Below are 14,493 nucleotides of genomic sequence, written 5' to 3'. Positions count from 1 at the left end.
GGGGATAGCAGTATTCCCTTACTTGGACGACTGGTTGATCAAAGCCAAGTCGCCGGAGCTTGTGTCGCATCATCTGCAGTCAACAACCCAGTTGTTGTTCGACCTGGGTTTTTCGGTGAACGAGCCCAAATCTCACCTAGAGCCCTCTCAGCGCCTCCTGTTCATAGGGGCAGTACTGGATACAACATTGGGTCGGGCCTTTCCTCCGCCTCAGCGGATTCAAGATATTCAGGATTTGGTTCCAATGTTTCGAAATGGAGCGGTAGTTCCAGTCCTCAAGGTCCTTCGTCTGCTCGGTCTGTTTGCCTCCTGCATTCTGTTGGTCACGCATGCTCGCTGGCACATGAGGGCTCTTCAGTGGTGCCTCCGAAGGCAGTGGTCTCAACACAAAGGGGATCTAGAGAGTACTGTCAAGATCTCCAGAGATGCTGCTGTGGATTTGAAGTGGTGGATTGCAAGCAACAATCTTTCACAAGGAAAGCCGTTCCAGCAGTCGCCACCAGTGGCCACAGTCATAACGGATGCTTCCACTCTAGGGTGGGGAGCTCATCTGGGGGATCTGGAGATCAAAGGTCTTTGGTCTCCAGAGGAACAGATGTTTCACATCAATCTGTTAGAGTTACGGGCTGTACGTCTGGCTCTCAAGGCCTTCCTCCCTTCCCTTCGTGGTCAGTCGGTACAGGTCCCAACGGACAATACTACCACGATGTGGTACATAAACAAGCAGGGAGGAGTGGGGTCGTACCTTCTCTGCAGAGAAGCTCTTCGACTATGGTCCTGGGCAAAGGACCATCAGATTTGCTTGATAGCAAACCATCTGGCCGGAGTCTTGAACGTGCGTGCGGACAGTCTGTCGCCAATTCTCGGCAGACCACGAGTGGCGTCTCCATCCAGATCAAGTCCGTTTAATCTTCCAGAGATGGGGGTTTCCTCGGGTAGATCTGTTTGCCACTCGAGAGAACGCGCATTGTCCGTTATTCTGCAGCCTCCAGTATCCGATGCAGGGAGCGTTGGGGGACGCGTTTCAAATAACCTGGTGCAGCCAGTTGCTTTACGCGTTTCCTCCCATACCCTTGATTCCTCGAGTATTGAGGAAGATTCGCCAGGACCGGGCTCTAGTCATCCTAATAGCTCCGGATTGGCCAAGGAGAGTATGGTACTCCGACCTTCTCCAACTCTCAATGTGCCCTCCGCTCCGTCTCCCTTTCAGGGCAGACCTCCTCTCGCAGTCGCAGGGGCAGGTTCTACACCCCAACCTCCAGAGTCTGCACCTACATGCCTGGAGATTGAACGGGGCAACCTGAGTTCCTTCTCTCTCCCGCTTGAGGTAGTGGATGTTATATTAGCGGCCAGACGACACTCCACTAAATCTATCTACGCCAATAGATGGTCTAAATTTGTTGCGTGGTGTGGAGAGAGGCAGATTGATCCTTTGCATGCTCATCTATCGGACGTTTTGTCTTTTGCTCTGTCTCTAGCGCAGAAAGGTTGTGCAGTGGCTACCATTAAGGGTTATTTATCGGCCTTGTCAGCCTTCATATGTCTTCCAGACCAACCATCTTTATTTAAATCCCCTATTGTTATCAGATTCCTGAAAGGTCTTCTAAATAAATATCCTCCAAAACCATTCGTTATGCCGCAATGGGATTTGTCCTTGGTCCTGACTTTCCTTATGGGGTCCCCTTTTGAACCTATGCATTCTTGCCCCTTAAGGTATTTGGTTTTAAAAACAGTCTTCCTGATAGCTATAACATCAGCAAGGAGAGTGAGTGAGTTGCAGGCCTTATCAGTAAAGCCCCCTTATACAACTTTTTATGGGGATAAGGTGGTGTTGAGGACCAAGGCTGCTTTCCTCCCGAAGGTTGTTTCACCCTTCCATTTGGCTCAGGCAATTACTTTGTCCACGTTCTATCCTCCGCCTCATCCTTCCAAAGAGGAAGAAAGACTGCACCGTCTGGACCCAAAGAGGGCGTTGAGCTTCTTTATTGATAGAACAAAGGATTTCAGGCTGGAGGATCAGCTGTTTATTGGATACGTGGGCAAGAGGAGAGGAAAGGCAGTCCACAAGAGAACACTATCCAGGTGGGTTGTTCTTTGCATTAAAATCTGTTACTCTTTGGCAAAGAAGGATCCTCCTGAGGGCATTAGAGCTCATTCCACCAGAGCTAAGTCGGCCACTTCGGCCTTGGCCAGGGGTGTTCCTGTGGTTGACATCTGCAAGGCCGCAACTTGGTCGTCCCTTCACACTTTTGCAAAACATTACTGTTTGGATTCTGAGGTTAGAAGAGACGGCCATTTTGCACGGTCAGTGCTGCAGGATTTCTTGGTTTGACCATTTAGGCACCCACCGCCGGGCGTGGTACTGCTTTGGGACTCTATTCATTAGGTGAGGAATCCACAGGTAGTTGTATCCATCAGAAGAACGAGTTACTTACCTTCGGTAACGACTTTTCTGGTGGATACATTAGCTACCTGTGGATTCCTCACGGTCCCACCCGCCTCCCCGTTGCCTTTCTGGTCTTTCCAAGTAATCCTTGAGTGCGCTCCTCTTGGTTTTTGAGGGTGCAATAGATGTTGTATATAATATATTTATATATATGTATATATGTATATATCTTTGTGTATATACTTGATGTGTGTATATATTTTTTTAAAAAGAGAGAGTTATATATATATATATAAAAGATTTACAGTTATTCATGCAATGTTGTGTATTTTTACAATATAATGGGATGTTGCCTTGCTCTTTCATTGCATTGCCTGGTTGTTATGCACGTAAAAAATGATTGGTACTGACGTCCGCACGTCGTCGAGGACCTCTTATTGCCTGTATGACGTCAGACGGCGTCGCGTGGGCTAGAGTGACGTCCTCGTCGACGTGCAGAGACTAGTAAGAAGATTTCCGTCGAATGCTGGCGCCATGGGAGTATTCATTAGGTGAGGAATCCACAGGTAGCTAATGTATCCACCAGAAAAGTCGTTACCGAAGGTAAGTAACTCGTTCTTCTTGCACTTGCCCAAATGGAATTTGCTTGTTTTTTTGTTGAACGGATTTGATCTCCTCCATGTGTAAAAATGGCACAAGAATTATATGGTAAGAAAATAGAATTCAGATTATTTCAACTTCCCATATAGGGCCTGATGTGGTACGAGTCCATGCAAAATATGTGACTACTTTTTGTGAACTGACTTTTTGCGACCGGGCTCTGATTTTATGAAACCACCTCTGTACTAGCTTGTCACAAAATCGCCATTGGCGCACACCTATCTTTCGCTAGAAACACAAAGATGGTGGTCTACAAGGGCCAGCTGGCCAGCAGACTACCGTCCTGTGTGATTGTTTTCCCAAATAAGGATTCTGTTTTTTATGGAACCCGTGTTCCTTTGAGGACCAGGCACTTCTTTTAAAAACACTTAAGCTTCCCATTTAAAAACATCAGAATAAGCTGCCAGTGGTCCACCACTGCTTACTCAACCCCCACACTCCCACTCCCCTGAGACTGCAAACACATTTCTTAAAGGGAAGGGTTCCCAGTGGGACTTCTTCCCCATTGCAAATCTGTTACAGCCTACTTTGAGGTGTTTGTAAACTGTTCAGTGGTTTTCAAGCTGAACTGTGTCCACAAATTATTGATACATTGCACATCAAACTGCAATTTGGAAGGAAGACCCTTTAACATGCATTACAATGCATATATATATACATATATATATGCATTGTAATGTAAACAATGTGCTCCAACAAAATGGCGCAGTGAATAGTGACGTGGGCACCTCTTCGGGATCAGGAACTCACTCCAGAAGAAGCCAGCAGGGCCTTTGGTGCTTATGTCCCTATAGCTCACAACAAGAGGTCAGTCTGCTGACCCTTGGAGTCATGTCCACCTGAGATGAAGGGTGCAGGTCCAGGCTTCTTTCTCAGGTTGCTGGGTGTCCTTCTTTACAGGTCCAGCTGTGTACTGAAGAGTTGAGTTTGACGGTCCATTATTTATACCTGGTGCCAGCTTTGAAATAAGAGAAGCTTCTGGAGGTTTCCACTGCCAGAGGTGTTTGGAGTATTCTGCCTCCCTGCCCTGGCCCCGCCTTGTCTTCGGACACAAAAGACTAGTCTGAAAACCTTTGTGAGTCTGCTGAGGCAGAGTCTTTGTGACATTCAAGTGTGGTAAGTGACAGCGATGCTCCCCTATCAAGCAAAATATGGCCCAACCTGCTAACACCAATTCCCCTTTTTCTCACTGTCAGGGAGTATTACACAAGGACCAGCTACACCTAGTCGTATGACACAGGTAACCAGCTACAGGCGCCATATGGTTGGAACAAGAAAATGCCAACTTGTGGCATTTTAAAAATTATGACTTAAAATATGTCATCATTAAAGAGGGTTTTTTAAATTCAATTCTTTAGATGTCAAACTCAATATTCCTACCTGCTCCGAATTGAGCTTATGGATTGTAATAAGGGAACAGAATGTTATCCTATGTGAGAGGCTGTCCTTGCAGTAATGAAAGACAAATGTAATAGTTTTTCACTTCCAGTACCAGTGTTCCCAGTAGAACAAATATGGGTCCAGCAGTGTAAAAACCTTGGAACAAAAGTTATTTCACATTACTTTCCTAATTTCAGTACATTCCACATTGACAGAACCATTCCCTGTCCAGAAATCACAGCTTGGGTACAGCCTCCTGACACAAATAAGCTGCTTGCATGTATTTGTTGAGTTTGTTCAGCCATGGACCCAACTCCAGCTTATGGTTGTGGTGTCTACCTACAGGAAAACTATCAGCAGAACTGTGGTTTTAAAGTGTTATTTTGGGACTTCTGACAATCCCACCTAGCTCCATTATAATAAAGATAATCAACAACCAGCTAGAATCCCAAGCGCAGTAGAACCTGGCTGCCACCTAACACATGCTCAGTCAGTTGCAGGTTATAAGATATAAAGGGACATATATGCAAACTGAGATTCTATATTTCTTTCACACTCACTTTCATGCATTTGCGCTGCGAAAAGGTAACTGCAACATGATTGGAGCACAACTTCAAATCATATGCACAACACTAAACACACTACACATAGGCTACACTGTAAACTAACACCAATTATACACCACTACTAAGTTATTCAACCAAGAAAGTGCTTTACAGTCCTCATGATGATCATGTAGCACTTGGTAAATGCTATGATACAATACTATCTAATACTATGTAATACTTATAGTACATATGGCCTACTCTGTTAAACTCAAACCCTTTGCTACACTGGAGGCATTGGCATGGTCATTGAGTTCTCCCAATTTAGTGAGATCACTTGACATTAAAGTACATTTCTGAGGACTCAATCAATCACCATTCTTATAAGACATCTAAGAGCATGCCTAACCACCCATGAGGGTCTCAAAGTGCTGGGGGGAAGAATGGGTTGAGCTGAAGAGCCAGGTCTTGAGGTCCTTCTTGAATCAAGGTTGCTTGAGATGTAGCGGAAGAGTGGTCTAGGTTTTTGTGGCGAGGTCAGAGAAGGATCTTCCTCCAGCTGAGTTATTGCATATTCTTGGGTCGTGGCGAGGGCAGTTTAGCGGACCGGAGGTGTCTGGTAGGCGTGTGGAAGGTCAGGTGGTGGTTGAGGACTATGATGGGGGTAGGGAATTTAACATTCATGACTGCATTACATAAGTAGACACAGCTTCAGACAATAAACATGGGTAAAACCCTTAACAGGGAGACAGTGGATGGCTCCACATGTTGTTGAGACATGATCCTCCTTCATCAGCCTTTGAATTATGTTCTTTTTGCGTTATGTCCCAAATGTCCAAAATTAAGACATAAGTGTTGAAAAAGAATAAGTCTGTTATTTGGTTAGAATGAAATAGTGTCTTAGGCCATCAGACACCAATAGTAAACAAAAGTATTAACCACAGAGTTGGCCAGTAACCACTGACTTGGTCCACCCCCCTGCGGTGTTCCACATAAATATAATTTTCAAATATGTTGTGCTACCATAGCGTTATGGAATAAAATCCTTACTTGGAGCCCCCTGGATCCGAACACCTAGATGCCACTAAAATGGAAAGAAACAAAGGTGCACAACTTGGTCCCACTTCACAAGTGCTTAAGAGAAACTATTGGAGGCAGGTTTTTAGCTCTGTTAAACTCCCAATGCAAGATGTGCTTGCACTGTAAGAATGCAGGATTTACTAGTCTGTATGAGTAATTATACAAACATTTATTTGAATTCCACTTACCTTTTTTAATTCTTCTAAGGTAATCCTCATAACCGAGTAGAGGGTACATCGCACAGAGGCACAGTCAGTCATTCAAGTGTGAAAACAATTTACAGGAAATGTTACATAAGAGAATGAGGATTATACGGCGTAGGGATAACATATCCATACTTGTAAACATTATATGTTGAATCATAACACAGCAATTGTAGTCTGTACTAACCAGACTATTATTTCACAACTGAACCCTTCTTTGCAATTTTAGAATAATGCAGTTTCCATGCAGCTCCTTGATGTCGATTCATCACTGTGCTATATATGAGCACTCGCAACTTATGAACTGGAATTAACAAAAAGGTCTCGGTGTCAAAAGCAGTAGCCACTTACCTCTAAATAACATACCAATGTGCGATCTGCATGTTCTACAATGTTTAAATTGTATTTCTATAGCAAATACTTTCCCATACAAGGTGTTTTTTCGTGCAGGTACATTAACCCTCTATGCTACTTTGTGAGTCAAAACTGTGAATGGACAGAACTCTCCAAGAACTGTGCTAACCACTAGCTATATCTTACCTCTTACAGTCCCTTCCAAATTGCTGGGCACACAAAGATCTCTGCAGCAGGTGTCTTGTGACCAGTTAGGTAAGCTAGAAGAGATTTACTATTACATTTGTCCTTGTTGCCAATTTCTTGTTAGCAGATTTTTCCGAATAAGTCGACTTTCAGGCTGTTTTTCAAGCTCTGCTTCTCATGATTCCACCCCCTTTCCTCTGCCTGCCACATTGTGACCCCCAGTGTATAAGTTCCTATAATAAATGTTTTCCAGTTATAGCACTGGATTCTGTGCAAATATTTTATTTCACTGAGCCTCCTTTTTCTGCATTACAACACATGAAAGCAACTTCAAATACATGAGTTCAGTATGTGACTTACACAATCCTCTTAAGTGTTGATTGAATAGACTATAATAATGTTGCTCCATGTATAATTAGAGTCTAAGCTACATACTGGATGCAGAAGAAAGCAGGCTTGCCTCTTGATTTGATGTCAGAGCGAGAGGCCTGAATGTGTCTTGGTTCATTAACAAAAAACGATTACATCAAGGCGAAATGTTTATTAAAAGTAATCTGCTGTACTAAGCTGAAAAGTTAAAGAAATACAATCTCTTCAATTTTGAAAAGGCATTATCGCATTTTTACATAGTGTTTTATTGTATGGATTTACATTTACCCCTAATGTTTTCAAGGTGGGTTCTTTCAGTGGAGAGCATAAACCTGTTTTTGCTCTACTTAATTTATTGGCTCTTCACATCTTATTGTTAGTCAAAGGCAGGGCCGCCTTTCTTTTCTCTCAGAAGCACGCTCACCCACCCACTGCATCTTTGTCACCTTCAGGCTAATGTCACAGCATGATCCCATGGCAGTGCCAGGGCACTTCTCACCTGCTTCCCAGCTGGATTCCTTTATCTTTAGTTTTCCAAGTGCTGTGATTGGAAATTCTATTGTATTTAATATAAATCTTAAAAGGGACTTGCATCCCGCCTGGCTTTTCAATGCAATGCTTTTCCCTCTGTGTATGCTCTTATCAGTGTCCCGAGGACCCAGTACTGTGTTCATCCGCTTTGGTTTCCTAACCTCTTGCCTTAATTTTTTTGCTACTTTACACATAGCGCGACACGTAGCAGGAACCCCAAAGAAGGTCTAAAAGCACTTTGTAGACATGGAGAGATTAAGTGATTTGCTCAGAAACAGTGTTGTGCCTCACACCGAGATGCTGTCAACGGCACTCACCAGTCCCCCCCGGCAATACGTACTCAACAGCCCAGCAAGGATAAGTTGCAACGTGTACTGGATGAGTTATTCAAGCACGAATCTAGAAAACTTCAGAGCCGAGAGATTCGGCTTAACAGTGCCTACTTCCTTTTGCCAAACATTCAGTACATTGTTTAGAACTGCAGTTGAAATATTCTTAAAGTCATTATGATCCCTTTAGGAAATGCCAGTACTCTGCTGCTTTTAGAAACAAATGTATTATTTAGAGCAGTGGTCCCTACCTGTGGTCCGGGGACCCCTGGGAGTCCGCAAAGTGTCCTCTGGGGGTCCGCAACTTCTTAAAAAATTAAATATTATTAACAATTGGGTGCCTTTCACTAATGAGTGAATAGGGGGTCCCCAGATTCCAATAATGATTCAGTGAAGGGTCCTCGGGTTCCAGTATTGATAAAGTGGGGGTCCACAGAAGTCAAAAGGTTGGGAACCGCTGATTTGGAGCATGGCTGCACTTATTTACGTCCTGCAGTTAGCACAACATGCTCAATGCATGGAACCTGATTTGGTTGCGTTTTGTTTTCAGCATGAAATCTGATCTTGGTATTTGTATGCCGTTTTGAGTTCCACGCTGATTTCCATACCCAGCCTGTGTTGGGCTCTTAGTTGTCGAGCTCATTAACTGCAAATGCTTGTAGCAAGGAGTTCGCCTTTGCACTCCTGCTCTGAGGGGCACGGAGGGCGTCTTCTGGGGAGCGCACTCAAGGCAGGGGCTCCGCACAGCCTCACCGAGATCCTTCTCGTGATATCCCACTCCATGAGGGGGAGTCAAAGAAGTCCCGTGCCCCGCCAAGACAGTCGGCTACAGAAACATGAAATCAAATCAAATCATTAACATTTATAAAGCGCGCTACTCACCTGTGCGGGTCTCAAGGCGCTAGGGGGAAGGGGATACTGCTGCTCGAAAAGCCAGGTCTTGAGGAGTCTCCTGAATGCGGAGTGGTCCTGGGTGGTCCTGAGGATGGTGGGGAGGGTGTTCCATGTCTTGGCCGCCAGCTAGGAGAAGGACCTCCCACCCGCCGTGGAGCGGCGGATGCGAGGGACGGCGGCGAGAGCGAGGCTGGTGGAGCGGAGAAGACGGGTGGGAGCGTAGAAGCTGAGGCGACGGTTGAGGTATTCTGGTCCCTTGTTGTGGAGGGCTTTGTGTGTGTGGGTGAGGAGACGGAAGGTGATCCTTTTGCTGACGGGAAGCCAGTGCAGGTGTCTCAGGTGGGCGGGGATGTGGCTGTTGCTGGGTATGTCGAGGATGAGGCGGGCGGAGGCGTTTTGAATTTGTTGCAGACGTTTCTGGAGTTTTGCGGTGGTCCCAGCGTAAAGGGTGTTGCCGTAGTCCAGGCGGCTCGTGACGAGGGCGTGGGTCACGTTCTTTCTGGTGTCGGCGGGGATCCAGCGGAAGATCTTCCGGAGCATGCGGAGGGTGAGGAAGCAGGAGGAGCATACGGCGTTGACTTGTTTGGTTATGGTGAGAAGTGGGTCCAAGATGAAGCCGAGGTTGCGTGCGTGGTCTGAGGGGGTCGGTGCGGTGCCAAGGGCCGTGGGCCACCAGGAGTCGTCCCAGGCGGTCGGGGTTTTAGCGAGGATGAGGACTTCCGTTTTGTCTATGTTCAGTATCAGACGGCTGAGTTAAAGTTTCAGTTTCAGACGGCTGAGTGAAAGGAATGTAGGAAGGTTTTACAAGACAATGTCTGGGTCATTAACCTTGCAGCACTGTTTGCACTGATGATCAACGCAGAAACAAGCTTTACGATCCCCTCCGAATGCAATAGCAGATTTTGAATTACTCTGTTGGAGGGAATTACATTTCTGCAGAGGACAGATGCCGTACATTTCTTTAAATGTGTTATAATTTTACAAAGATGTTTTCACCAGCAACCTGTCACAAAAATAACATTAGCAAAGGCAGAAGAATGTAAAAAATAGTTTGAACTGGCACTTGAATTGGCACTGCCCGCAGTTGTACTTTTAATACTAAGGCACACCCGTGCCTTGTGATTGTATGCATAGCTAATAACTGTGACAAATTATAAGCTTTACAGTTTGGCTGATCTCCAGAGCAGTAAAACTTCAGACTGTTTTGTTGTATCTATCAACATCTTGTCAGCAGCTGATCTTCAAACGTGCCCTTTGTAAATGCTCTTAAATGGTTTCTGGAGCGGCCTGCACACTCCCCAAAAGATTCTGGGTGCTTCAAGGAAGCAGGGTGCACTCTGGAGGGAACATAGAACAGGACATGTAAAAGCATGTGTCCAACCTTTTAAATACACTGCGCCAGTCCCTAACGGTTGTTTAGGGCCTACCCAGCGATGTCTTATATGTATTAAAAAGGAAGGTTTAGGCCGTGCTACTTAAGTGGGTGGCACAATCAGTGCTGCAAGCCCACTGGTAGCATTTAGTTTACATGCCCTGGGCACCTGTAGTACCACTTTATTAATTGTGCCAGTTTGGTGTACGCCCAATCTACCATGTTTACCCGAGAGAGCACAAGTACTTTAGAACTGGTTAGCAGTGGTAAAGTGCACCGAGTTCTAAAAGACAGCAAAAATGGATTCAGAAAACTGGAGGGTTAATGCGAAAGGTTTGTGGATGACCCTGCACCAGACCTCTCACTTACAAATGTAATCTATGACATGTAACACCATGAAAGGCTTCAGGGAGGTCAGGAAGGAGTACGACAGTCAAAATATTCTACCAGCAGGCTTATGGCAGAGTAAGTGATGAAACCAAGACCTGGGCCTACTATAGTAATCATTGAGATTCCATGTAACAAAATATCAGTCCACTGCCAGAAACACATACACTAACAATCCATCCCCAAGGGCCTCTCAGCTTTAATAGCTGCAACAGCGAGACATTCTGCCTTTAGCCTAGCTTTCTAATAAGCAGTTCAAACATATGCCATCAGGCATAACATTTTCCAACCGATCAGACTACTACCCTTTCACTGGCTTATCACAATAAAAAACTTAGGCTTACTGTGTTGAGAATAATCTTTCCCATAAGGTGACCATCAGGCATATAGACATAAACATATAAAAATCTATAGTGCTTAATGGGTACAAGATGCCTGGCATATTTCCAAGGAGGTAGATATTTAAGAGTAAAAGCAGAGAGCAAATGTTGCATACTCTTTTGCTTTTTGGGAAAAACCCACCAGGAATAGTTATCTACTGACTTGAACTCCTAGGATTATCCTATCATATACTAGTGCCATCTACAATCTCAATTATCCAGTTGCTGATGCCTTAGCTTTTAATATTCTAATATTGTTGAAACTGGATCCACAAGCACTATAGTAATCCTGAATTCCGCGTAATCTACCAAACTATTAGCCTTTCAGCACCAGCAGGAAAGTCCGTAGTTGTAATGCCCTTTGATGGCGGTGTGCCAGTCTGCATACATTTAAGGTAGTGTCCCCTTTAATGCTAGGTATGTGATGTCCTGTACCAATGCAGGGGTGATGCACTCCTGTATGTTAAAAGCACCTATTAAATAACTTTGTCTCTTTTTGTCCTTTGTCCCTCACAGGTGTTGGGAAGAGATGATTGGACGATGCTTCGTGTGCAAACTCTACATACTGGTTCTGGCTATTGTGCTTCTCTTCAGCCTGTATTCGAGCTGGCAGGTACAACAGCTCCCGATGCCTATCCTCCAGGAAACCCCAACTGTGCCAGAAAGGACACACCTCCTCATCATCTCCACCTGGAGGTCCGGTTCCTCCTTTCTGGGACAGCTCTTCAACCATAACCCTGATGTCTTCTACATGCTTGAGCCCACACGAGCCGTGTGGTTCAGCATGGCTAACCAGAGCCCATATTTCCTTCACACTCCTATCCGAGAGTTAATCAGGTCAATCTTTCGGTGTGACATGGGGGCTTTCCTGCCTTATATGCCAGAGGGAAAGTTTTTCTCTGAGATATTCGCCTGGCATGAGAGTCGAGCGCTCTGCTCTCACTCCACCTGCAGCAGTATGCCGCCTTCCAAAGTTATCGACCGGCCCGAGTGCAACCGGACCTGCCGCCAAGTCCCTTTCGAGAAGATGGAGGAGGCCTGCAAAGCCCACAGCCACGTGGTCGTGAAAGAAGTGCGCTTCTTTGACCTTGAGGTGCTGTATCCACTTTTAACAGACCCCCATCTAAACCTGAAGATCATTCACTTGGTGCGTGATCCCAGGGCCGTCGTCTCATCACGAGAACACTTCCTTCAGTTGGAGGTGGACGATGCCATCATTAGCAATGCACAGAATGTCACTGCCAACATCGGTGTGGTGATGGAGGAAATATGTGGGGCTCAAATGCGAATGTACCAGACTGCACTACTCGATCCACCACCGTTTCTTAAGGACCGCTACATTATGGTACGCTATGAAGACATGGTAAAAGACCCACTGGGATATCTGAAGACCTGGTATGATTACATAGGGCTCAGCCTTTCTCCTACTATGGAATCCTGGATCTACAACATCACGCACGGGTCTGGCCCCAAGGACAAGGGCTTCATGCCCTTCACAGGGGACTCGCTAAAGTTAGCCCAGCACTGGAGGGACAAACTCTCATTCGAGAAGGTACAGTTGATCCAAGATGTTTGCAAGAAAGAGATGGCTATGTTTGGGTATCGCCTAGTGAAATCCAAAGCTGAGCAAAAGGACAAGTCATTGGACCTTATCTTATCAATGAAGACTGATTCACTTTGATACCTTTAGTTGCTTCTCAGGTGCTTTATTGCATAATGTGGTTTTGCAAGTGAAGCTGAGATTTTGCTGGAGCCACTATGAGTTTGTTTGGGACTGTCGGTTTCTTTCCTGTATGTTCCAGGCGGTCTTTTGGACCAAAGCAAAGGATTGACTTCAAGTTGCAGAAAAGACAAAGGTGCCATTGATAGTGAAAGATCAGTTGCAACCTGTTAAAAGAAACATAAGAACAGAGTCGCACCAGACATCAGCAAGGAAAAGGCGAAGAAAGTAGTATATTATACACACACCACCTATTCTTATTCACACTAAGCACATCCTTTCTTTCACCTGCTCTTATTTAGTTTCCTTTTGCTTCATCCTTTTTTCTTGATATTTCTTTCCTTTTCTTTATCTCTTGTTCTCTCATTCTTTGCCTTTATTGTTTACTTTACTTCCCCTGCCTCCTTTTGTGTTATATTTGGTTCTTATGCTTTTCTAAACCTTGATCCATTTATTTTGAAAAAGCAAGCCCAGGACTGGAATATGCGGTACCTGGTGAAATGGAACATCCTTTAAACCCATGTCTCTTAACCATCTTTCCCTCTTTCATTTTCCCCTTTCCTTTGCTCTTCCTACCTTTCCGTCTGTTACACCTGTTAATTTTCCTTCCTGTATTCCTAAACTCTCATCTCTAGAGTACTTTGTCTCTAACTCTCTCTCATTCAGTCTGTTTATTGTTCGTGACTTCCCACTCACCCTTCCAAATCTATATGCATTCCTGTACATCGCTTTTTCACCTTCATACTTTGTCGATCCCTTTCTCCATCGCTACTTACCACTCATCGTGCTGCTCCATTCTCTCTTGTAATGTTTTGCTCACTCACCTTCCCCTGTCTTCTGTCCTGCAGGGCAGGACGATTTCTGATATTGCACATAAATTAATAGGGATTAGCAATGGAAATGGCTTCGCCCACAAAGATTAAAATAAAAACCACATTCAGATTCTAAAGGTTTTGGAGAGGACAGAGGGGGACTAACCTGGAGGCAATTCATGCAATTTTGCCACAAGTCTGTGTATCCCACTGACGTTCTGCCATACATTCACAGACATCAGCCTGTTGCAAAATAAAGACATTCCCTAATAGGGACACAGTGCTTACCAAGAATATTGAGGGCAGGGCAGGTGGAGGTGCAAGCAGGTTGACCCTTCACTGTAACCTACCTAGGAATATGTTCTTTGCAATGTGACTCGAAATCAGGAGTAATATCCTTACTTTTATTTAATGTCACAGTTTGGCAATATTTATTTTAAGTTATTTTTGTGTGTCTTCAGGGAAAGCCACATGGGTCCGCTGCAATGGATCTCTACATAGACCTTTTTTTTTTTTTTTTTTAGCATAGATGCTTTTGAATACATTTTCTTTTCATTAGTACTGGAGACAATGTGAAGTTTATTATAACAATTCAGTAAATTACATGAATGTCATTTCACCATGTTGAGAAGATAATTGTTGCAATCTCTTTTGTTTCAGTTTAATGTATAACACATAATTGACAAACAAGGATACTCGGAACATTACAGTAACAACTGAACTCTTGTATGGGAATTGAGCACGAGTGGAATGACTGTTCTGAGAAAAAATATTAAGAGGGGGTGAGGAAGGGTGCAAACAGGAGTATAACATTCCGAATTATGTGTACATTTGTTTAGTACAATTAATTTTCTAAAATGACAGGGAGCAACTGGGAGAGAGGCCGAGTAGAACTGGAACGATCT

At 44.5% G+C, this 14,493-nt stretch overlaps 1 protein-coding gene across 2 annotated transcripts in view; it reads left to right on the top strand.

The window, feature by feature from the left end:
• LOC138299213 (carbohydrate sulfotransferase 5-like) overlaps nt 1-14,217 on the top strand; it is a 75,262-nt gene extending 61,045 nt beyond the window's left edge. The window contains exons 2-3 of one of the 2 annotated variants that reach the window (XM_069237333.1): nt 6,804-6,863; nt 11,573-14,217. In XM_069237333.1, the coding sequence (XP_069093434.1) occupies nt 11,586-12,737 (1,152 nt within the window). In that variant the 5' untranslated portion in view covers nt 6,804-6,863; nt 11,573-11,585 and the 3' untranslated portion in view covers nt 12,738-14,217. The remainder of the gene's footprint in view (nt 1-6,803; nt 6,864-11,572) is intronic. The other variant, XM_069237335.1, reaches the window with a different exon arrangement.
• The last annotated feature ends 276 nt before the right edge of the window (nt 14,218-14,493 follow it).

The sequence above is a fragment of the Pleurodeles waltl genome, chromosome 6 (genome assembly GCF_031143425.1).
Source record: "Pleurodeles waltl isolate 20211129_DDA chromosome 6, aPleWal1.hap1.20221129, whole genome shotgun sequence".
Taxonomy (NCBI): Eukaryota; Metazoa; Chordata; class Amphibia; order Caudata; family Salamandridae; genus Pleurodeles; species Pleurodeles waltl.
Note: the sequence above shows the minus strand (reverse complement) of the source record. Positions and strands in the feature narration are given on the sequence as shown.